Source organism: Haliotis rubra, unplaced genomic scaffold, assembly GCF_003918875.1.
Source record: "Haliotis rubra isolate DU_JTF1 unplaced genomic scaffold, ASM391887v1 Scf1142, whole genome shotgun sequence".
Classification (NCBI taxonomy): Eukaryota; Metazoa; Mollusca; class Gastropoda; order Lepetellida; family Haliotidae; genus Haliotis; species Haliotis rubra.
The window spans coordinates 19102-42156 of record NW_025765051.1 but is presented as its reverse complement, the minus strand read 5'-3'; the positions used below and the strand labels follow the sequence as shown (position 1 = coordinate 42156).

General features: G+C 40.3%; 1 protein-coding gene across 4 annotated transcripts in view; it reads right to left on the bottom strand.

Annotated features, from left to right (window-relative positions):
• LOC124253453 overlaps positions 1 to 22792 on the bottom strand; it is a 28933-nt gene extending 6141 nt beyond the window's left edge. Inside the window, exons 1-19 of one of the 4 annotated variants that reach the window (XM_046687232.1) lie at positions 22667 to 22792; positions 22251 to 22423; positions 21362 to 21500; positions 20068 to 20207; positions 19383 to 19500; positions 17638 to 17795; positions 17321 to 17438; positions 16812 to 16957; positions 16162 to 16279; positions 9164 to 9321; positions 8832 to 8949; positions 7973 to 8118; positions 6997 to 7114; positions 6484 to 6641; positions 5694 to 5811; positions 4836 to 4981; positions 2600 to 2723; positions 1835 to 1992; positions 771 to 891 (exon numbers count right to left, since the gene is read on the bottom strand). In XM_046687232.1, the coding sequence (XP_046543188.1) occupies positions 771 to 891; positions 1835 to 1992; positions 2600 to 2723; positions 4836 to 4981; positions 5694 to 5811; positions 6484 to 6641; positions 6997 to 7114; positions 7973 to 8118; positions 8832 to 8949; positions 9164 to 9321; positions 16162 to 16279; positions 16812 to 16957; positions 17321 to 17438; positions 17638 to 17795; positions 19383 to 19500; positions 20068 to 20207; positions 21362 to 21500; positions 22251 to 22423; positions 22667 to 22788 (2597 nt within the window). In that variant the 5' untranslated portion in view covers positions 22789 to 22792. The remainder of the gene's footprint in view (positions 1 to 770; positions 892 to 1834; positions 1993 to 2599; positions 2724 to 4835; positions 4982 to 5693; positions 5812 to 6483; positions 6642 to 6996; positions 7115 to 7972; positions 8119 to 8831; positions 8950 to 9163; positions 9322 to 16161; positions 16280 to 16811; positions 16958 to 17320; positions 17439 to 17637; positions 17796 to 19382; positions 19501 to 20067; positions 20208 to 21361; positions 21501 to 22250; positions 22424 to 22666) is intronic. The other 3 variants (XM_046687239.1, XM_046687255.1, XM_046687247.1) reach the window with 3 other exon arrangements.
• Positions 22793 to 23055: the final 263 nt, after the last annotated feature.

The window sequence follows — 23055 nt, the reverse complement described above, 5'->3', positions numbered from 1 at the left end:
AGTAAATGAATACATTTTGTTCCAAGCTTAGTCTGTAAGTAATAATTCAGCCACATCACAGGGACTCTAAAATCCAAGAATGGACTTTAAACCCTGTACCACAGGGAAGCATCATACCAAGTTACCATGGTTACTGATGGTAGAAGTGATTAGTAGCCACGCCCTGATGTAAATTTTACGAGGTCAAAGTCAGCATGGTCTGTCTTCACCCCCAAACCTAGACCAGATACTTCAAACTGTGGATTTCACCTAAACTGTACATAAGGGGAAAGTTCAGAAAACTTTAACCTTCCCTTGTGAAGACCTGGCCATGGGGATGATCAGCTTTCTATATTAGGCTTCTGTATACAGGCTCACATGTCACCATATCCCAACTGCATAGATAGATGCTCATGTTGCTGATCACTGGATTGGTCCAGTGATGATTATTTACAGACCGCTGCCAAAGAGCTGGGATATTGCAGAGCGTGGCGTTAAACAAAAAACAAAATAGAATACAGGAAATAAAGAAGGTACTGAGTGAGTGAGTTTAGTTTTACATCGCACTCAGCAATATTCCAGCTATATGGTGGCGGTCTGTAAATAATCGAGTCTCGACCAGACAATCCAGTCATCAACAGCATGACCATCAATCTACGCAAATGGGATACGATGACATGTGTCAACCAAATCAGCCATCAACCGATCCCGTTTGTCGCCACTTACGACAAGTATGGGTTACTGATTATTAATTCTGACCCGGATCTTCACGGGTCACAGAAGGTACTCACCCACAAGTGTAGTTGTTCTTTCTGATGAGGACCGCTGTGTTGGGGGCACATTCCAGAGAGGAGGCAGCGAAGTAAGACAAAGTGCCACTGTTGGAACACACATCACCAGTTGGTTTGTTGACTGAAACCACAAATACAGAGTGTGAGTAGCGCGACAAATAATAATAAGGCCACTTACATAACGCCAAAATTCATACCACATATAACATAATAGACTTTATTACCCCAGACAAGCCAAGAATCCCTGTGAGAAGCTAGAATGTTAATGGTCATATGACTTATCCCACCAGGTACCCATTTTCTGCTGGGTTTGCTGTTGATGTAGGAGTGATTGAAGTGAGTTGTAATGTTGAAGTATGTCTGTTACATGACAGAGTGTTAGTGTATTGTGGGAAGGTAACCAAATGATGTGGGCAGTCATTATACAGAATATTGCTAAAATATCCCTAAAAGCAGCGTAAAAATACACTCATGCATCATCATCAGCTCAGTGTGTCAATGAGTCGAGGTTACCAGCATGTCTCGTATATATGGAAGCCTCTTATGGCCCCTTTAAAGTGTACGCAACATCCTAAGATAACTTTTAACATATCCAGTAGTGAGGCGACTCAAAAATTCAGGTGAAACTTATTGACTTAGAGAAATGTTTTACTCTTCTGATTTCTATTGTACAAATATGAACAGCTTATACACCTGCATTATATCGACATGTCCATTAATCACATGAAATGTTGAGTGTGTTTCAATAAAAGCTTAAATTTCACAATATATTTTATTACTTTTAAACAGACAAAATAGTTTTTGCAAAGAACTAACACAATCAAAATTTTGCACCAATGTTAAGATACCGAGAGGCATTTTTTTCCAAAGAAATAACCCTGAATTATCTCTATGTTAGTACTGTTATTGCACACATGCCATATACCTTGAAGATTAACAATAGCAGACAGAGGAATGGATTGTCTTCAACATTTTGATGGAATGGTTGGAGAATCAGCTTCCATGAACACGAAAGAGTTCATTGGATATTCTTTGTGTACTGACTAATGTTAGAGATTACGTACAGTGACAGTTCTTGTAGTTGTAGGGAACCACATCCTTCAGTGTCTTGTTCTTGGTGTCCAGGTAGTTGCCTACATACTCAACAATCTCCTTCTCACACTTGTCATAGCCCTTCTTGGACAGTTCCTCTAGAGTACAGTTGACCACGCCCCAAAATATCCTGTACAGAATGGACACAGTTTGTCAAAGTTGTGCTACTCACTCATCAAGTCTACAGAGGTACATCTGGGCACTCTTTAAGACCCTGGACCCGTGAAGATCCAGGTTAGAATTGATCTTCAGTAACCCATGCTTGTCGTAAAAGGCAACAAACTGGATTGGTTGGTCAGGCTCGCTGACTTGGTTGACACATGTCATCATAACCCAATTATGTAGATTGATGCTCATGCTGTTGATCACTGGATTGTCTGGTCCAGATTCGATTATTTACAGACTGCAGCCATTAGCTGAAGTATCACTGAGTGCAGCGTAAAACTGAAGTCACTCATTTTGAGACCTGTATTCCCAACTCAGAATAACAATTAGTGAAGAACATTAAAGACAATAGAAAAAAGGCAAGTTCTTTCATTATCATGGACGTCAATACTAATGAAAATATTTTTTAATTATGTTCATAAAAGATAATATAAATAGCCCCTTGTCTGTCTTCATTGTCAGAAACCTTGGCTATCTAGACTTGAAACATGTTCTTGACCTGCCTGAGCTGTACGTAGTATATTTGTTCAGGGTCTGTATGACAGACTAGGCACCCTTGTCAGTCTACAAACCTGCATGCATGCTCTTCTGGGATGATAGAAGCATTAAACTTTCCAAGAATAGCTCCACATTCTGCAACAACATCCATTGCTATGCTGTAGTCCACATCGCTTTGCTCTGGGCATTTCTTGCCACCTGAAATATAACAGTGAAACAGTAAGTGAATGTTGTTTGAATCCAGTATAGTCTCAGCTTTCAGCAATAATCAAGCAAAATCACATCAAGGGACATTCAGACACTCTACCCATGTCGGTAATTGAACCCAGGTTTTCGTCTGACAACAAACGCTTTAAACACTGGGCTATCTCACCACCCTTAAAAAAAATGGGGGCGTCAGAGTGAGGTTGGGTTAAATACCATGGTTTCAAACATATCAAAGTGTGATAAAACAATGAGGGAAGAAAACCAAAATTGAAGGATTTAGAGTGAGTGAGTCAGGTTTTATCTCACTTTTAGCAATATGACACATTTTACCCATGTTGGGAATCGAACCCAGATCTTCAGTGTGAGGAGCAAACGCTTTAACCACTAGGCTACCCCACAACCCCAAAATCGAAGGAGTCAGAAGTTGACTACCTTGGTGAAACCTACAAGTACAGGTGCTCATAACACAAGAATCATAGTAACTGCAAATTGGGGATGATCAGAGAATTTTCAGCAATATTCAAGCTATATGGCAGCGGTCTGTAAATAATCGAATCTGGACCAGACAATCCCGTGATCAACAGCATGAGCATCGATCTTCGCAATTGGGAACCGATGACATGTGGCAACCAAGTCACCGAGCCTAACCACCCGATCCCATTAGTCGCCTCTTACGACAAGCATAGTCGCCTTTTGTGGCAAGCATGTGTTGCTGAAGACATATTCTACCCCTGATCTTAACGGGTCGCACTGCAAGTAATGGCAGCTCAGACAAAAGACCCATAACCATGACCAGTCAATTATGATGTAAAATCTGTGACTGAGAAAGTTAAGTGAAATAGATCTAAATGTAAAGAAATCTCATTGACATTGTAATGAAGCCCTAGTCTTTAAAACAAGACAATTCTGAAGACAGGTGAGGTTAGAATTAGTCTTTGGCAACCCATGCTTGTGGTAAAAGGTGCCTAATGGGATCAGGTGGTGAGACTCACTGATTTGGTTGACACGCCATCATAATCCAATTACATAGCTTGATGCTCATGACGTTGATCACTGGATTATCTAGTTAACACTCGGTAATTTACAGCAGGAAATATTCTGTGTTTGGCTTTTTCCAACAAACTTGAAGTATTACCAACAAAGATAATAACTCTTAGAATACTACCCATAACACTCGATTTCCCTTTTCACTGAAACTTGTTTCTAGTTCACAGGATGATTGAATACATTTTTGCTGAAGGAGATAAGAGACCATTCATAATTTATGGCTATAGTGTGTGTGTGTGTGTGTGTGTGTGTGTGTGTGTGTGTGTGTGTGTGTGTGTGTGTGTGTGTGTGTGTGTGTGTGTGCGCGCACAAGGCGCAGTGAGTGTGTGATATGATGATTTTCATGGAGAAGAATGTACAATGCTTAATGACCCCCAATTTATGCACAAAGTAAGTGACACCGCCCTGCATGTCATGTACAAAATCAATTTTTTAAATATTACTATGCACACAATTGCTGACCGCTCCTACGACATGTGTACATAAGGGATGGACACCCCCCCACACACAAAATAGGTGACACCCCCTTAAAATCATCATCAAACCGCCTAGCCATAAATTATGAACGGTCCCTAACTCCTTCGGAAGAATGCTAGGATGAAGGACAGCACGACTCAATAGATGTTTTAAAGGGAAAAAGGCAATCAAGTGTTAGCATTCCTAATGCTGTGTCACCCATTCCAATAATTGCCATTCATTTTGATCAGTTGACTACCTTTTCAATCACCAATGTGTCACCAGCATGAACAGCTGGACGCCCTAAGGACAGTCACATCATGATATGTAATGATAGTCTTTGCAATTAAAAGGGGGTGGTAGGATAGCCTAGTGGTTAAAGCATTCGCTCATCATGCCAAAGAACCGGGTTTGATTCCCCACAAGGGTACAATGTGTCATGCCCATTTCTGATGTCTCCCACAATGATAGTGCTGGAATATTGCTAAAAGCGGCTTTAAACTAAACTCACTTACTCACTCTCTTTGCAAGTAAACAAATCAGATACTAATATCAACATAAACTTCATCCAAGATGTGAACAAACACTCAATTCACTTACCCTCATCTTCTTTTGGACATTTGCTGTAGTCCTTTCCAAGCCGTTTAACAAGAACATCGCTTCTGGAAATGAGGGCGTTGGTGATGGGGCTTCCATCGCTACAATTCATGCTGCTCTGAACACATTCTGTGACCCCTTTTAGGACACTGAAACACAAACGGGACGTGAAGATTTATCCCATGAAGGTAAAATACAACATAAGCATGGATGGCGTAGGTATGAGTGATGTCGGGCACACCAATGATCAGGGGGTCCTTATCACAGCTACAGTTATTGTGCTTACAGCTGTTATTATCTGTAACATAAATGGAAAAAAGCTGCAACTAAAATATCATCATAATGGAATATATTACTCCAAGCAGAAAATAGTTTCAGCTGTAACTTCTTCTCATCATATATAGTATCAGAATTCTTACAAATTGTATAAATGGGTATTTTCTTCAACTGAATCATAGTTGAGTGGAAAATGAGTCAGTAGTTCACTGACTGACTGCGTTTTGGTTTTACGCCGCTTTTAGCAATATTCCAGCAACATCACGGCGGGGAACACCAGAAATGGGCTTCACACATCGTACCCATGTGGGGATTCGAACCCGGGTCTACAGTGTGACAAGCCAACGCTTTAACCACTAGGCTACCCCACCGCCCCAGTAGTTCACTGCTATAGTTTACAATAAAATGACACAGGAATCTTATTCTCCATGGGCAGAGTGAGCCATAACATTTAAACAGAACATCATCATGACCTGTGATGTTTTATCTCAAGTTCCATGACTTTATCAAACAAGTTTCATATCTGCTTGTTCATCAGAAAACATTAAGCTACAGTTCTCAAAAAAGTAAAGAAATATAAAATACCCGCAATCATTGGAGTACGCCAGGAAAGCACAGTAACTGGTGGAGACAAAGAGGGGGATGAGTTCTTCATTGGAGCAGAGATCTTCAATTTTCCCATCACCTTCTTTTGCCACTATAGCTGCAAACATCCAACACAAAACATAGAAGACTCTCATGGTGAACAATCAGCAATAACACAAGACCATCTTGTCCAATGACACAAGACCATCTTGTCCAATGACACAAGACCATCTTGTCCAATGACACAAGACCATCTTGTCCAATGACACAAGACCATCTTGCCCAATGAACAAATTGCCTACATACTTATCATGTGTTTAAAAGGAACCATTCAATAATTAGCTTTAATAGCATATAATATTTTAATAATAATAATGATAAGTCTTATAATGCGCTAATCTCCACGCAACAAAGCATGCTCCAAGCGCTAACACCCTGATTATTATTACCCCGGATAACCCAAGCTGCCTGTTAGGCGCTAGAAGGTTATAGTCACATGACTTTATCCAACCAGGTACCCATTTTCTGCTGGGTGAACAGAGGCAATTTTGAACAAACTCACTTGCCTAAGGTGAGACCACATGTGCTTTATTGTGGGGCAGGACGGAAGTCGTAGAAACTCTCAGGAGTCAAGCTGTCAAACACGGTCACCCATCCAAGGACTGTCCGAGCTCGACAATTCATAACTTCAACTGATTCGTGACCTGCGCTTTGTGCACAGGACCACACGCCACCACACATTTTCATAGGAATTTAACAACTCTATAACAGTCAGGTACATAATAATTACCTTCACACTGTGTAATATCAAAGGGAAATATGGTTATGTTCAGTGAGGCCATCAGTCGTATATAGTTGAAGTAATCCTGGGCTAGTCCTCGTATGGTACAGGAGAGACCTAACTTGTACATCTCCTCTCTCAGACAAGCAAAACCACTGACGACAAAGCTGTTAAAACAAGAAGACAAGTCATTTCACACAGTCCATGACAAAATCTACAGACAAATACATTCAATCAACTTCTCGACATATTGTTAATCAATTTATTTTGATTTGAAGGGATAACACCAACCTATTATTATTATTATTACTGCACTAAAGTCACATGAGGAACAGACAATTAGGACTATCAATAACAGCAGAGGAATTTGTTCAGAAAGTCGACGAACATTTTCAGGATAATATGACCGCAACATTTCATAATAAACTGTGAGAACACTTTTGAACACATGTAAAACTGAAGCCATCAAACAATGGCATCATGTCCTCAATGAAGTGAATGCCAGAACAGGGGTCCACTCACTTGCAGTTTTCCTCCAGAGTCAGCAGGCTGGTGTTCTGTACAAACATGTAGGTGAAACACTTAGTTGAGGCTGCAAGACCCTCTGGCTTGGAAAGCATCGTGGAACACGAGCCTTCTTCTGAAACAGATTGAACACACCCATTTTAAGGAATAAGATTTATGCAACATATGGGGGAATTGTACATTTGAAGCAATAATATCAAGACTAATCCGAAGACAGGTCTGCCCAATTCTGTGACACCCATTCCAATACTTCTCATTCATTTTGATCAATTGACTACCTTTTCAATCGCCAATGTGTCACCAGCATGAACAGCTAGAAGCCCTACAGATAGTGATATCATGATACTAAATAATGGTAGTCTTCACAATCAAAAGGCTGAGGTGAGGTGAAATTGGGTTTAACGTCGTATTTGAGAATATTTCGCTCATATGACGACGTGCATGTGTGTGTATGTGTATGTGTGGCTGCTTGTACTTACCCAGACTGAAGCTGGTTTTATAGTGCTAGCCCACTGAGATACCATGCCGCAGTGAAGCATGAATACCCCACTCAGACACATTATACTGACTCCGAAGCCGACCAGTCCTTGTTGTACCCATTAATGCCCAGCGCCAGGCAGGGACCAACAAGTACCATATTTTAACGTCTTTTGGTATGATGCGGCCGGGGATCGAACCCGCGACCTTCCGCTCTCCGGGCGGACGCTCTAACCACTACACAACGGAGGCGGTCACAATCAAAAGGGGGTGGTAGGATAGCCTTATGGTAAAAGCATTCTCTCATCACGCCGAAGATCTGGGCTCGATTCCCAACATGGGTACAATGTGCCATGCCCATTTCTGCTTTCTGTAAAAGCGGCTTCAAACTAAATTCAATTATTCAATCTCTTTGCAAGTAAACAAATCAGATACTAATATCAACATAAACTTTAGTCGAAGATGTGAACAATTTGCAAACACTCAATACACTTACCTTTATCTTCTTTTGGGCATTTGCTGTAGTCCTTTCCAAGCCGTTTAACAAGAACATCGCTTCTGGAAATGAGGGCGTTGGTGATGGGGCTTCCATCGCTACAATTCATGCTGCTCTGAACACATTCTGTGACCCCTTTTAGGACACTGAAACACAAACGGGACGTGAAGATTTATCCCATGAAGGTAAAATACAACATAAGCATGGATGGCGTAGGTATGAGTGATGTCGGGCACACCAATGATCAGGGGGTCCTTATCACAGCTACAGTTATTGTGCTTACAGCTGTTATTATCTGTAACATAAATGGAAAAAAGCTGCAACTAAAATATCATCATAATGGAATATATTACTCCAAGCAGAAAATAGTTTCAGCTGTAACTTCTTCTCATCATATATAGTATCAGAATTCTTACAAATTGTATAAATGGGTATTTTCTTCAACTGAATCATAGTTGAGTGGAAAATGAGTCAGTAGTTCACTGACTGACTGCGCGCTTGGTTTTACGCCGCTTTTAGCAATATTCCAGCAACATCACGGCGGGGGACACCAGAAATGGGCTTCACACATCGTACCCATGTGGGGATTCGAACCCGGGTCTACAGTGTGACAAGCCAACGCTTTAACCACTAGGCTACCCCACCGCCCCAGTAGTTCACTGCTATAGTTTACAATAAAATGACACAGGAATCTTATTCTCCATGGGCAGAGTGAGCCATAACATTTAAACAGAACATCATCATGACCTGTGATGTTTTATCTCAAGTTCCATGACTTTATCAAACAAGTTTCATATCTGCTTGTTCATCAGAAAACATTAAGCTACAGTTCTCAAAAAAGTAAAGAAATATAAAATACCCGCAATCATTGGAGTACGCCAGGAAAGCACAGTAACTGGTGGAGACAAAGAGGGGGATGAGTTCTTCATTGGAGCAGAGATCTTCAATTTTCCCATCACCTTCTTTTGCCACTATCGCTGCAAACATCCAACACAAAACATAGAAGACAGAAGACTCTCATGGTGAACAATCAGCAATAACACAAGACCATCTTGCCCAATGAACAAATTACCCACACACTTATCGTGTTAAAAGTAACCATTCAATAATTAGTTTTTACAGCAGATAACAGTTTCTCCAATTTAAATGGGAATTTAGCACCTCTACAAGAGTTGTGTTCACAACAATTACCTGCACACTTTGTAACATCAAAGGGAAATATGGTTATGTTCAGTGAGGCCATCAGTCGTATATAGTTGAAGTAATCCTGGGCTAGTCCTCGTATGGTACAGGAAAGACCTAACTTGTACATCTCCTCTCTCAGACAAGCAAGACCACTGAGGACAAAGCTGTTAAAACAAGAAGACAAGTCATCAATATCCCCCGCAATGGTAAAATGATCTTTATGATATATCAACCTGTTATGACTATGTCATGCTTGAATGTAATTTTGGAGTAAAATTGATATTTTATACTTATCCTGACTCATGCTCTTTTGCTTGTCTTCTTCTTCTTGCTAACATAGTGGAACACTTGTATCTCCCTAATTGAAGCTCCCTTCAATTTAAAATCACTAATTAGTATTCACCACGAAGTTACCTCCTTTCACAAGCTGAACGAGGGCTTCACCTCTACCCATGTGCCTCACTCTCTCCTCATATACTGAGCCCAACATTTGAATTTACAGGGAAATCCAAAGTGTTATTTGGGAGGATGGGAGGGCTGACCTCATGAGTCAGGATAAGTATAAAATATCAATTTTACTCCAAAAATTACATATTTTTCCTTATCCTGACTCATGCTCTTTTGTTTGTAGCATCCTACGGAACGGAGGTGGGAATATCTAATACTTTGGATTTTAATAATTAGTGATTTGAACTGTGATGATTGTAATAACCCCATGGGAACTTCATAAAGGCACTGAACTGATGAATTCCTGCTGCTAACTTATCAGCTGCCATATAAAAGGTTATTATCATGTACTTATTATGATAAAGTATATATAACATTAATACAATGCTTAAGACTAATAGACTTAAGCTTGTTAATATGCTAGTATAAACTCCTTAGAGTTTGTTAGCTAAAATACTTTAAGATATAACATAGTACTAAGCTTAAGATATGATTAAACTTAAGCTAATTATATAATAGCAAACTCTTTAGAGTTTGTTAGTTAATATACTTATATGATATAGATATAATGCTGAGCTTAAGATATGAATAAGCTTTAGCTACATATATAATAGCAAAACCTGTAGAGTTTGTTAGCTAATATATTTTTATAATATGAGTATAGTACTGTGCTTAAGCTATAATTAACTTAAGCTACATATATAATAGCCAAACTCTGTAGAGTTTGTTAGCTAATATATTTTTATAATATGAGTATAGTACTGTGCTTAAGCTATAATTAACTTAAGCTACATATATAATAGCCAAACTCTGTAGAGTTTGTTAGCTAATATATATTTATAATATTAGTATAGTACTGAGCTTAAGATATAATTAACTTAAGCTACATATATATAGCAAAACTCTGTAGGGTTTTGTTAGCTAATATATTTTTACAATATGAGTATAGTAGTGTGCTTAAGATATAATTAACTTAAGCTACATATATAATAGCAAAACCCGTGAGAGTTTGTTAGCTAATATATTTTACAATATGAGTATAGTAGTGTGCTTAAGATATAATGAACTTAAGCTACATATATAATAGCAAAACCCGTGAGAGTTTGTTAGCTAATATATTTTACAATATGAGTATAGTATTGTGCTTAAGATATTATTAACTTAAGCTACATATATAATAGCCAAAAACTCTGTAGAGTTTATTAGCTAATATGTTTATAGTGTAACCATAGTACTAAGCTTAAGATAAGATTAGATTTAAGCTAAAAGTATATAGCAAAATAAACTCCTTAGAGTTTATTAACTAATATACTTTTATGTTAAAAACATAGTACTGAGCTTAAGTTATGATGAAACTTAAGCTATATATATATAATAACAAAACTCCGCGAAGCCTTTGTTAGCTAATACCTTTATAATGTAAACATACTGCTTAAGATATGATGAAACTTAAGCTAATTGTATAATAGCTTAAAACAACCCTTTAGAGTTTGTTAGCTATGATATAAACCTAGTATTGAGCTTATGAAGGAAAACTTAAGCTACATATATAATAGCAAGAACTCCGTGAGTTTGTTAGCTAATACATGTTATAATGTAACCATAAAGCTTAAAATATGATGAAACTTAAGCTTAAATATATAATAGCAAAACCCTCTTTTAGAGTTTTGATAGCTAATATACCTATATGATATAAACATAGTACTGCTTTAAGATATGAATAAGCTTAAGTTACATATATAATAGCTAAAACTCTGTAGAGTTTGTTAGCTAATACATGTTATAATATAACCATATTGCTTAGAAATATGATGATACTTATAGCAAAAAAAAAACTCTTTAGAGTTTGTTAGCTAATCTACTTATATGATATAAACATAGTACTAAGCTTAAGATATGAATAAGCTTAAGCTACCTATATAATAGCAAAACTCCTTAGAGTTTGTTAGCCAATATATTTTAATAATATGAGTATAGTACTATGCTTAAGGTATAATTAGCTTAAGTTACCTATATAATAGTAAAACTCCGTCAGAGTTTGTTAGCTTAATTAACTTAAGCTATGTATAAAATAGCCAAAAACTCTGTAGAGTTTGTTAGCTAATGCATTTATCATGTAACCATAGTATTACTCTTAAGATATGAATAACTTAAGGTAAATATATATAATAACAAACTCTGTAGAGTTGTTAACTTATATATTGTATGATGTAATAATCATAGTACTGTGATGATAAAAGGAACTTAAGTAAATTATACATAGCATGAAGCTATTTAGTATTGTTATAAGATAAGTAAAAATCTGTTAGATTGACTTATCTTCTCCGAGGAACTGTCAGCTGTTGTGCGAGGACCATGGGATCGAATTGGTGTATACCTGAGACGTCCTCGGTGGTGATATCTCTCAGATAATGGTTTGCAACCACCATATCGGATTTCCAGAAATAACCCTCCATTATTTCAATCACATTTGTGTAGAACAATTGTAGAAGTTAGCGCTATAATATCATGAGTATTAAGCTCATGGAGGGTCGGAATAGGTCCATCCGCATATGCACGTAGTATGACAGTTCTGATCCAAATGGAGATATAGTACATGAGACTTCACTCTGCGTAGTTGATGATAGAGGAAATAATCTGTTGCATTTTTCCTCCTGTTTGGTTTGGTGGAGATAAATTTACAGTGCTCTTGCTGGCCAACTTGATAGAATCATCGTATCATGGGGTCCAAGTATGTCATCCAGGCGTGTTCATAAACCTCACTTGTGAGGTGTTGGAGCACTATATTCATATCCCCAGGTTGGGCGAAAATTTCCGCTTTATTCTCCAAACAGAAGTTTAGTAGGTTTACTAACCATCTAGTTGTGTTAGTCGCTTGATGAAATTCAGCTGTAGTCTGAAACGCTGTGGATTTAGATCCACTTGTATCTTCGCTTAGGTAATTCGCCATAAGTCCTTGACGATGTAGGTGCACAACCAGGTGTGTCTGTCCTCGCTGAACTTTATGTAAAATCGCCTGACTGCCGATCCCTCGCCTTAACTTGACAGGGAGGTCTCTAACTTGAAGAAAGGCAGTCTAATCATGAATGTTCAGGTTAACTGGACTGTAATGAGGCTTGCTCGCTCACTGATATATAGTTGTCACTTGTGACGTAAGTCTTGAACTGTGAATTGAGATCGACCTCTGTGTAGGTCGTTGTCCCTCGCGGGTCCAATCAGAACAAGGCATTTTGATTCTGTATAATACCCGCCAGATGTCACCGTGTAGCGGAAAACCCACCTTGAATAAATTCTTGTCGCCGCTGATATTAGCATAAACGCCGGTCTTCACCGTAGCTTCCCCGGTTATCCGAAAGTGACCACGGTTTCGAGGGTTAATGGTAATCGCTGAAAACCTCCGCCAAATATCTCGCTTCTGTAATTTTATGCTGGGTAGGTTATTTTCCTGGTTGTCGTGGAAAGTAATTTCAGTTTTGAATATAATTCGACTTCCTTATATATATGGGTATAAACAACTTGCAAGTTGTGAGCTTGTAGACTGTATACATGAATGTATCGGCCATAATTGTAGAATTAACGCTGAACTTGTTGTACATATTTCTTCTCAGAAACTTTGACGATTAAGAGTTATACTCGCTGTAACAAGGCTGCTGTTCAATTTCGATATTGAATTGTTCGCAGATATGCGCAATGGTCACGCATGTAGATAATCGTATCGCCGTCCGGGATTGTATATTAGCAATTTATAATGAATAGTTGATTTCTGTGAAGATCTATGAAATGTCGCTGACTATTAATACAGCCACGCTCTGTGTTGTAAATAGCCTGAGCAATTATCTTCGCCAGAGGCTTATAGATCGGCATCTGGCATACAGTTGATAATCAACTTATGCGACGCCTTGAACGGACTGACGAAAGTAGCTATATATGACGAAAGTGGCTAGTATATGGAAACCTTGGAGGAGACTTCCTCGTGAACGCCGAGACTTCGCTAAGTTCTCGGCATCCCTTCTAGATCTTCTGGGTGAAGTAGACTTGAGTTACTTAGCCTTCGCGACCATCGCTAAGGTGTCGAAGTCAAAGCCCGATTAGTATATATATATATATATAAATATATATATGAGCTTGCTTCGCGGAACAGCCTCTGTGTTTAACAGGATGTGGATCGGCGGCTTGCCTAAGTAGGGCCGCATGGATCATCTTATCATATTCAGAAGTCGTGGTTACTTAAGTCTGGTGATAAGTGTCTAATTGATCGCTCTAGATCTATTTAGGCCAGCTTAACATACGCCTCGGCCATGGATTCAACAGAACCAATATACGATTGTAGTTCTTATACTTGATATCGATGATCAACTTGTCTATGGGTTGATCTTCTCGAGACTTGTGAGGGGAACGCTGATAGTTTCGCGCTAAGCTCTTGTATAGTCCCTCGATGTCCTTCTAGATGATGATGATCTGATTCAGGTGTCCTTCGCGATGCCTTCGCTGGCTTCCTCTGCGTCCCCGTCCGGGGAACGACGATATGACCTTCGCCAAGGCTTCCGTGATGTCTGATGGTCCGAGTCCACATCTAGGGATGAAACCGCATAAGGTGATGATCTATCCTGCCTTCGCTAAGTCCTTCGCCGGGGCTGTACATCTAGGTTCTTTCCGCCTTCGCCAAGGCTGTACATCTAGGTCCTTTCCGCCGCCTTCGGGCCTTCGCTGGCTGTACATCTAGGTCCTTCGCCAAGGTGGTCCGCGACTTCCTTCGCTAAGGTGACATCGCCCTGGCTGCTACGCTGACGGGGTGCCTCTGGGTGCTGTTCACGCTGGAGCCTTCGCTGGTTCGACCTCCTGCTACCGCGAGATATAGTGGTCCTCCATGATGTTCATAATTTGTCGCATCATGTCTTCTGGGATGGTCTGCTAATTTCGCAGGTCGCCGGTGCTTTATCTGCGGTGTTAATGGAGGGGTCCACCGAAAATCGTCCGACATCAGTGTAGAGGCATCAGGCTGCATGGTGATCTCTGCTGATGTCGCTGTAGCTGTCACCGGTCGCTTCTTGTATGCGACGCCGGGATGATGATCAGCTGATCATCGTGAGAGTCCAGGTCATCGGCTGGAACAATCTCGGTTGAGAAAGTCCTAGTAGACTTCGTTGATTTTCCCTCAGAGGTCGACGCTGCCCTGGGTGTGCGACGTCTGCGTTGAGTGTTGGTAATGATGGGACCCTCAGGACGATCATCGCGATATCTGCGCTGGTACATCAGGCTGCATGCTGATCTGAGCCGACATCGGGTCAATCTTTGATGTACTGGTAGAAAACCCTCTAGTCTTCTGCTGCGACGATGGGATGTCTGGGGAAGCAGGATGCTTCTTGAGATGGCGGACTACGCCCCACACCTCTCCACCACTCTAGCGGAACACCACACGGGAGGGGAGTCGGCCAACAGCAGTAGACTGGCGAGGGGTTCCGTGTATCAGTCATACTAGACTCTGCATACGCGACCTATCTGCTGTGCGTGCCAAACGCAAAGTAAATATTAATAAAAGGTAGAATTGATAAATTAGTACCGCGAACTGCAATGTGAATATAATAAACATGGCTACGCACATCATATTAAAGGCGGATCAGCAGCAGCATAAAAACGAATCTGCAATAGTACAGAATTTTCATCAACGTAATCCACTGAAACAAACACGGCCCCGTGAATAAACTGTAGAAAAACGACTAAATATCAATATATAATCGCTGAAGGATACTAGCTAAACCTCTATAGATGTCTATACGAGGTAACTAACTAAATATATTTCAAAGGATATAGTGTGTCGGAGACACAGGCGCTCTCACGCCCAGCTCACTGGGCTTAAGAAGGAGAGAGTGAGGCACATGGGTAGAGGGTGGCTCTCGCTCCCGCCGCTTGTGAAAAGGAGGTAACTCGTGGTGAATACTAATTAGTGATTTTAAATTGAAGGAGCTTCAATTAGGAGATACAAGTGTTCCACTATGTTCGCAAGAAGAAGAAGACAAGCAAAAAGAGCATGAGTCAGGATAAGGAAAAATAACATTTTCAGGGAAAGACAACCAGAACATTACATATAAACAGAGATGCCAACCCTGAATCAAATGAAAGCGGAGTCAATCCCTTGCTAAAAGCAATTCCTGAGTCCTGAAGGTGCAAGTTGGGGGTGAAGGTGCAAGTTGGGGGTGAGCGTGAGAAGGGGCTCGGGCCCCTTTTGACGGTGGGGGTCCTCCCCTATAAAAATCTTTACATTAAGCCTGGAAATATGCAAATTCTGGACATACTTATCCAGAAAATACTTAACACAAATGAACATATTAAAATGGCTATTTACTAAAATTCTTTCAAATATTCTGAATTTATCAACATATTTGTATTTTTTTAATAGACAAATCGGAGAATGGATTTTGTATTTGAAAGTCGGAGTTGTTGGCATCTCTGTGTAAATGGTTCGATCACTTTTGAGGTGAACACAGGTAAAACTGAAGCCATCAAACAACGGCACCCTGTCCTCAACAAAGTGAGTGCCAGAACAGGGGTCCACTCACTTGCAGTTTTCCTCCAGAGTCAGCAGGCTTGTGTTCTGTACAAACATGTAGGTAAAACACTTCGCCCCAGCTGCTGTACCCTCTGGCTTGGCGAGCATTGTGGAACACGAGCCCTCAGCTGAAACAGATGGAACACAGCCCTGTGTGAGATCAGAGTTATCCAACATTTGGGGGAATAAACATTTGAAACCATTCCAGGTTACAACGTACATTTCCATTTGACAAAAATACTTAAGATTTTCATCCAGTGATCATTATTACATTTGACATTTGTCGTATTTATTCTGAAATTTGATGCAGTTAATATTTCAAATGGAAACATGCATGAATGTGTGACCTCCATCCAGTTCTATTTAGTGAGTGAGTGAGTTTAGGTTTACGCCGCACTCAGCATTATTCCAGCCATATGGCGGCGGTCTGTAAATAATCGAGTCTGGACCAGACAATCCAGTGATCAACAGCATAAGCATCGATCTGCGCAATTGGGAACTGATGACATATGTGAACCAAGTCAGCGAGTCTGGCCACCTGATCCCGTTAGTCGCCTCTTATGACAAGCATTGGTTACTGAAAGCACATTCTAACCCTGACCTTTGCGGGTTCCAGTTGTTCTAAAATATGGTGTAGTTTTTAGTTTAATGCCTTCTCACCTCCTCCATCTGCAGGACATCCACTGTAGTTCCTTCCCAGACGACTCACAAGGACATCACTCCTTGTGATGAGGGCGTTGGAGATGGGTCTTACATCACTACAGTTTAGGCTGCTCTTTACACAACTGACTAACCCATTAAGCACACTGGATTGAAAGGTGGAAATTCATGGTGAGCCAGTTCATGAAACAATTTGAACATTTTCTCAAACTTAAAACACATTCCAGAATACATCACAATCAGGAATACTCTGAACATTTGTTTTGAACAAATACATTTTACTTGAGAATATTGGGTTTTCTACCATTATTATAGTACCAAAGCACAATAAGGGGTGACTTCTTTGAGTGGCCTTTTAGAAGTTGGAAGTCAGATAGAACAAGTATGTATGGATGACAACTTCTTTTATTCTGTCTTTATAATAATAAAAAACAATAAAAATATAAAAAATTAAAAAAAACCAATAATCTGACTGTAGGACTTAGAAAAGGTTAAGACATACAAATTACCTGCAATCATTTGAAGAGGAATGAAGTGCACAGTAACTGGTGGAGACAAAGAGTGGGATGAGGTCTTCATTGGAGCAGAGATCTTCAATTTTCTCATCACCTTCTTTTTCCACTATAGCTGCAAACATCCAACACAAAACATAGAAGACAGACCACTCTCATAGTGAATATTAAGCAGTAACACAAGACCATCTTGACACAAGACATTTATCACGAGTTCAAAAGTAACCTTTTAATAATTAGCTTTACAGCAGGTAACATTTTCGCATATTCAAATAGGAATCTAGCACGACAAGAGTTGTGTTCTCAACAATTACCTGCACACTGTGTAATATCAAACGGGAATATGGTTGTGTTCTGGGAAGCAAGGTAGCGGACATAGCTGAAGTAATGCTGGGCTAGTCCTCGTATTGGACAGGAAACATTGTATTTCCACAACTCTCCTCGCAGACAAGCAAAACCACTCAGGACGAAGCTGTGAAGAGAAAAAGGCAAATCAATTCACACCTGATCAATTTAGGCTTTTTTGTTTGTTTTCAGTATTACGCCGCACTCAGCAATATTCCATCTGTATGGCGATGGTCTGTAAAGAAGTCTGGACCAGACAATCCAGTGATCAACAGCATTAGCATCAATCTACACAAATGGGATACAAAAAAATGCGTCAATCAAGTCAGCAAGCCTGAGCACCCAATCCCATCAGTTGCCTCTTACGACAAGCATGGGTTACAGAAGACCAATTCTAACCCGGATCTTCATGGATCTGATCAGTTTAGGACTGGTTAAAATGATTGCTAATTAGAAACAATATTAATGATTATCGATATGAAAATTGTGTTATCAATAATATCATACAATAACTTAAAATAACAGTTTTAATTTTCTCAACATACAAAGTTAGGACTTTATACATGGTCTGCTTCGAAATTATGTTCAGGATGCTGTTTTAATAATCCATTCCAAAACATGTCACCTCTAACCAGTGATATACCATATATTCATTGACCTTTTAGACATTTTTAGCATTTTTGCTCAAAGTTACACCTCTGATTTTTATCGATAATCAACATGTTTATTTAGTTAACAATTATTGATCAACTGTTATTTAGTTAACGATTATCGATCTCTGTGATCTTTATCCATAACCAGGCCCAGATCAGTTACAAGTATTTTGTCCATGACTTTAAGGGACCATTCAGTATACAACCAAATGTTACGCCCTTTGGGGAATTCAAAGTGTCAATAACAAGTGTACAATGGAAGCAGGTCACTGCAACCAATCATAATTTGTCAGATACAGGTACTGTAACAACATTGAATAACCTTCATTGTGACTTGGGTGCACTTCTTGTCTGGGCACCACCCAAAAGAGATATGTACAAACTCTTCAACTACACAAGTCTAATGCTGCCACTCTTGACACGAAACATATTTGTTTCAGCAAACATTCTCATTTCAATTATTTTCAAGGAAAGATGACCCCCCCCATAAATCACCTTTGAGGTGAACACAGGAAAAACTGAAGCCATTAAACGATGGCATCTTATCCTCAATGAAGTGAGGTGAGGTGAGGTGAGGTGAAATTGGGTTTAACGTTGTGCTTGAGAATATTTCACTCATATGACGACGTGCATGCGTGTGAATGTGCGGCTTCTTGTACTAACCCATACTTAAGCTGGTTTTGTAGTGCTAGCTCACTGAGATACCATGCCGCAGTGAAGCATGAATACCCCACTCAGACACATTATACCGACTCCGAGCCGACCAGTCCTTGTTGTACCCATTAATGCCCAGCGCCAGGCAGGGACCAACAAGTACCATATTTTAACGTCTTTTGGTATGACGCGGTCGGGGATCGAACCCACGATCTTCCGCTCTCCGGGCGGACGCTCTAACCACTACACCACGGAGGCGGTCCTCAATGAATTGAGTGCCAGAACAGAAATCACTTTGGAGGTGAGCACAGGTAAAACTAAAGCCATCAAACAATGGCATCTTATCCTCAATGAATTGAGTGCCAGAACAGAAATCACTTTGGAGGTGAGCACAGGGGTCCACTCACTTGCAGTTTTCCTCCAGAGTCAGCAGGCTGGTGTTCTGTAAATACATGTAGGTGAAACACTTAGTTGAGGCTGCAAGACCCTCTGGCTTGGACAGTATCTGGGAACATGAGTCCTCTTCTGAAACTGATTGAAAACGAAATTGAAATCATGACACCAAATATACCTTTTGGGTAGAAAACCACATTTGGTGTGCATACAAAAGATATGACAAGAATTATATAGATTCTTAAAGTTTCTGTGCCGCAATCTGCTTGATTCTCAATAAAGACAATTGCAAGATACTTTTATGGATAATAACTTCTGAATTCCGTTATGATGAAACATTTTGGTATAGATTCTTATATATCATGTTTCCAGTATGGCAGTTATACCATTCAATGGTGAGTAAGTGAGTATGTGAGTTTAGTTTTATATTCCAGCAATATCATGGCAGGGTCACCAGAAATATGTTTCATACATTGTGCCCATTGATGAGATTCGAACCTGGGTCTTCAGCATGACGAGAAAACACTGTAACCATTAGGGCACCCGACTGCTATAGCGTTTTACAATGTTATAAATATTTCCTTTGTCGGTTCCAAGAGATATGTCCTGACACTGAAGATTTAGTGGCCATGTAATTAACTCAAAAACCAGACATAAATCCTGGCAATTACACAGTATGAGAAGCGAGGCCAACCATACCTTCACAACTGTCTGCAGCTAGTGGCAAGAGTGTCTGAAGCTCAGATGAAGTTGAATTAATGGCATCTTGGACCTGCTCGACAGTGCAGTTGGCATGGAAGACTTCATACATGGCGGTCTGACCACACTCAACTATATATCTGAAATGAAGGGAAGTTTTGACATGGTTTTAATTGAAAATATGCAATTGGATTGGTGCTGTTGAGAATGGTGAGATCATCTTCAGCAGAGAAATGGTGCTCAGCAGAATTTTCAGCCATAGTCTCTATTATCAAGGGTTAACGTAACATAGCCACCATCGTATTCATAGCCACCATCCAATCCCATGTTGGCTTGTATAGTTGCCAATACCATAACACCACTTGGCTTGTAGAGCAGCCAATACCCAAACACTACTTGGTCTGTAGAGTAGCCAATACCCAAACACTACTTGGCTTGTAGAACAGCCAATACCCAAACACTACTTGGCTTGTAGAGCAGCCAATACCCAAACACTACTTGGTCTGTAGAGTAGCCAATACCATAACACCACTTGGCTTGTAGAGCAGGCAATACCCAAACACTACTTGGTCTGTAGAGTAGCCAATACCCAAACACTACTTGGTCTGTAGAGTAGCCAATACCCAAACACCACTTGGCTTGTAGAGCAGCCAATGCCCAATCACCACTTGGCTTGTAGAGTAGACAATACCCGAACACCACTTGGCTTGTAGAGCAGCCAATACCCAATCACCACTTGGCTTGTAGAGCAGACAATACCCGAACACCACTTGGCTTGTAGAACAGCCAATACCCAAACACCACTTGGCTTGTAGAGCAGCCAATACCCAAATACCACTTGGCTTGTAGAGCAGCCAATACCCAATCACCACTTGGCTCGTAGAGCAGCCAATACCCAAACACCACTTGGCTTGTAGAGTAGCCAATACCCAATCACCACTTGGCTTGTAGAGCAGACAATACCTGAGAACAGCCACACCACTTGGCTTGTAGAACAGCCAATACCCAAACACCACTTGGCTTGTAGAGCAGCCAATACCCAAACACCACTTGGCTTGTAGAGCAGCCAATACCCAATCACCACTTGGCTCGTAGAGCAGCCAATACCCAAACACCACTTGGCTTGTAGAACAGCCAATACCCAATCACCACTTGGCTCGTAGATCAATCAATGGCTACAATAAACACAGGACTACAGCTAAGTGACCACCCAATCATCACTTCACTTCTAGAGTAATCAATAGGTCCACACAGAAGAAATGTGCATGAAATGATAGATAATAAATTGACTTACTGGCATCGAGTGAACTTGGGAACCTCCTCAATCAGAACGTGGCCCACATACTTCCTGCAGACTCTTCCAATAACATACTTCCCAAAAAACTCCTTGTCCAGGCATGGAGCCTTGATGTCAACAGCCTTCTTGATGTAATCTGATCCAACACATCATCACTCAGAATACAGGATGAGATGGTGCAAGTAAATTATTAGTAGATATGTCAATCGCTATCAGCTTGACTGTGAAACTTTTGATGAAAAACATCTTTTATCACCAAATCTAATTTTTCAGGGACAACATTCCTCATAAATTTACATGACCGATTTAGGCAGAATTTCTTGCAACTTGATGACTCCACCATATCCTCCACATCTGTAGTTGAGTGTAGTTTTACGTTGCACTCAGCAATATTCCAGCTATATGGCAGCAGTCTGAAAATAATCGAGTCTCGACCAGATAATCCAGTGATCAACAGCATGAGCATCAATATACGCAATTGGGAACCAATGACATGTGTCAACCAAGTCAGCAAGTCTTACCACCCGATCCCGTTAGTCATCTCTTACGACAAGCATGCCTCCATGTCTGACCAACATCAGGTTGGTCAAGTGAGTTTTAGTGTTTTATGCTGCTTTTAGCAATATGTCAGCAGGGAACACCAGAAATGGGCTTCTCATATTGTGGAGAGTCAAACCTGGGTCTTCGGCATGACGCGCTAACACTTTAACCACTAGGCTACCCCATCAGCTCTAGTGGTCAAAAATGGTGTTAAGGAACCAGTAGGAGTAATTGGTGGACAACTGGCCTGTGTATTCATTAAAATAAGTTGGCTGTTGGCTTGAGTACAGTATTGTAGTGATTATCCAAGGTATGGTGAGCCAACGGATAATCAACTGGAACTCACCTGAGCATTTCGGTGCAGGTGGTAATGATGTTACGCTTAGTGATGCTAGAAGATCTGGAGTTCGCATCAAAGCAGTTGTGACATAGTCCGGAATAACGTTATCAAAGGCTTCAATGTCACAATTTGGATCAGCATGAAGATTCTCCATACAGCGTGCAGACTGGTAGTATGTCCTTGAATGAGACAGCGAAGTGTTTACGTCTCAGTCATCAATATTCATGCTATATATTGGTTGCCTGGTAATAATTAAGACTAGGCCAGACAAACCAGTGATTATTAACATCAATAGAGCCAATGTCACCAAACCCCCTACCCAGTTGTCATCATCTCTTCAAAAGGATGCTGTGAACTATCAAAGAGTTGTTTTTATTTGTTGATGGTACTACTCTTCATTCATTTGTTCTTTCAGTGCCTACCTGCAGGAGAGGTCATCTGACATGTCGTCGGACAGAGCCACAAGGGCGGTCAAACACCTGGTGAGACCCTCCAGTTGGGGCTGTGTGGAGTTGAGGCATGCTCGGTCATCAATTTGCTTCATAAATTCTACAACAGAAAGAGCAAATATTTATAAAATGTCTGCAGCAACATGATTGGTTAAAAATCTTCAGTGCCTTTCACTACCCTAAAAACTTTGATAATTTTTCAAAAGTTTCAGCTTAATGGCAGGGATATGAAATTCAGTATATATCATTAGGTTGACCAGTATGTATCAAAATAACAGAGTTGTATTTTCTCGAATTTCTGCTAACTAGGTGTGTTGAACATTTGTCAGGGTGAAGGTGAGGTGAAATGGGGGTTGAACGTC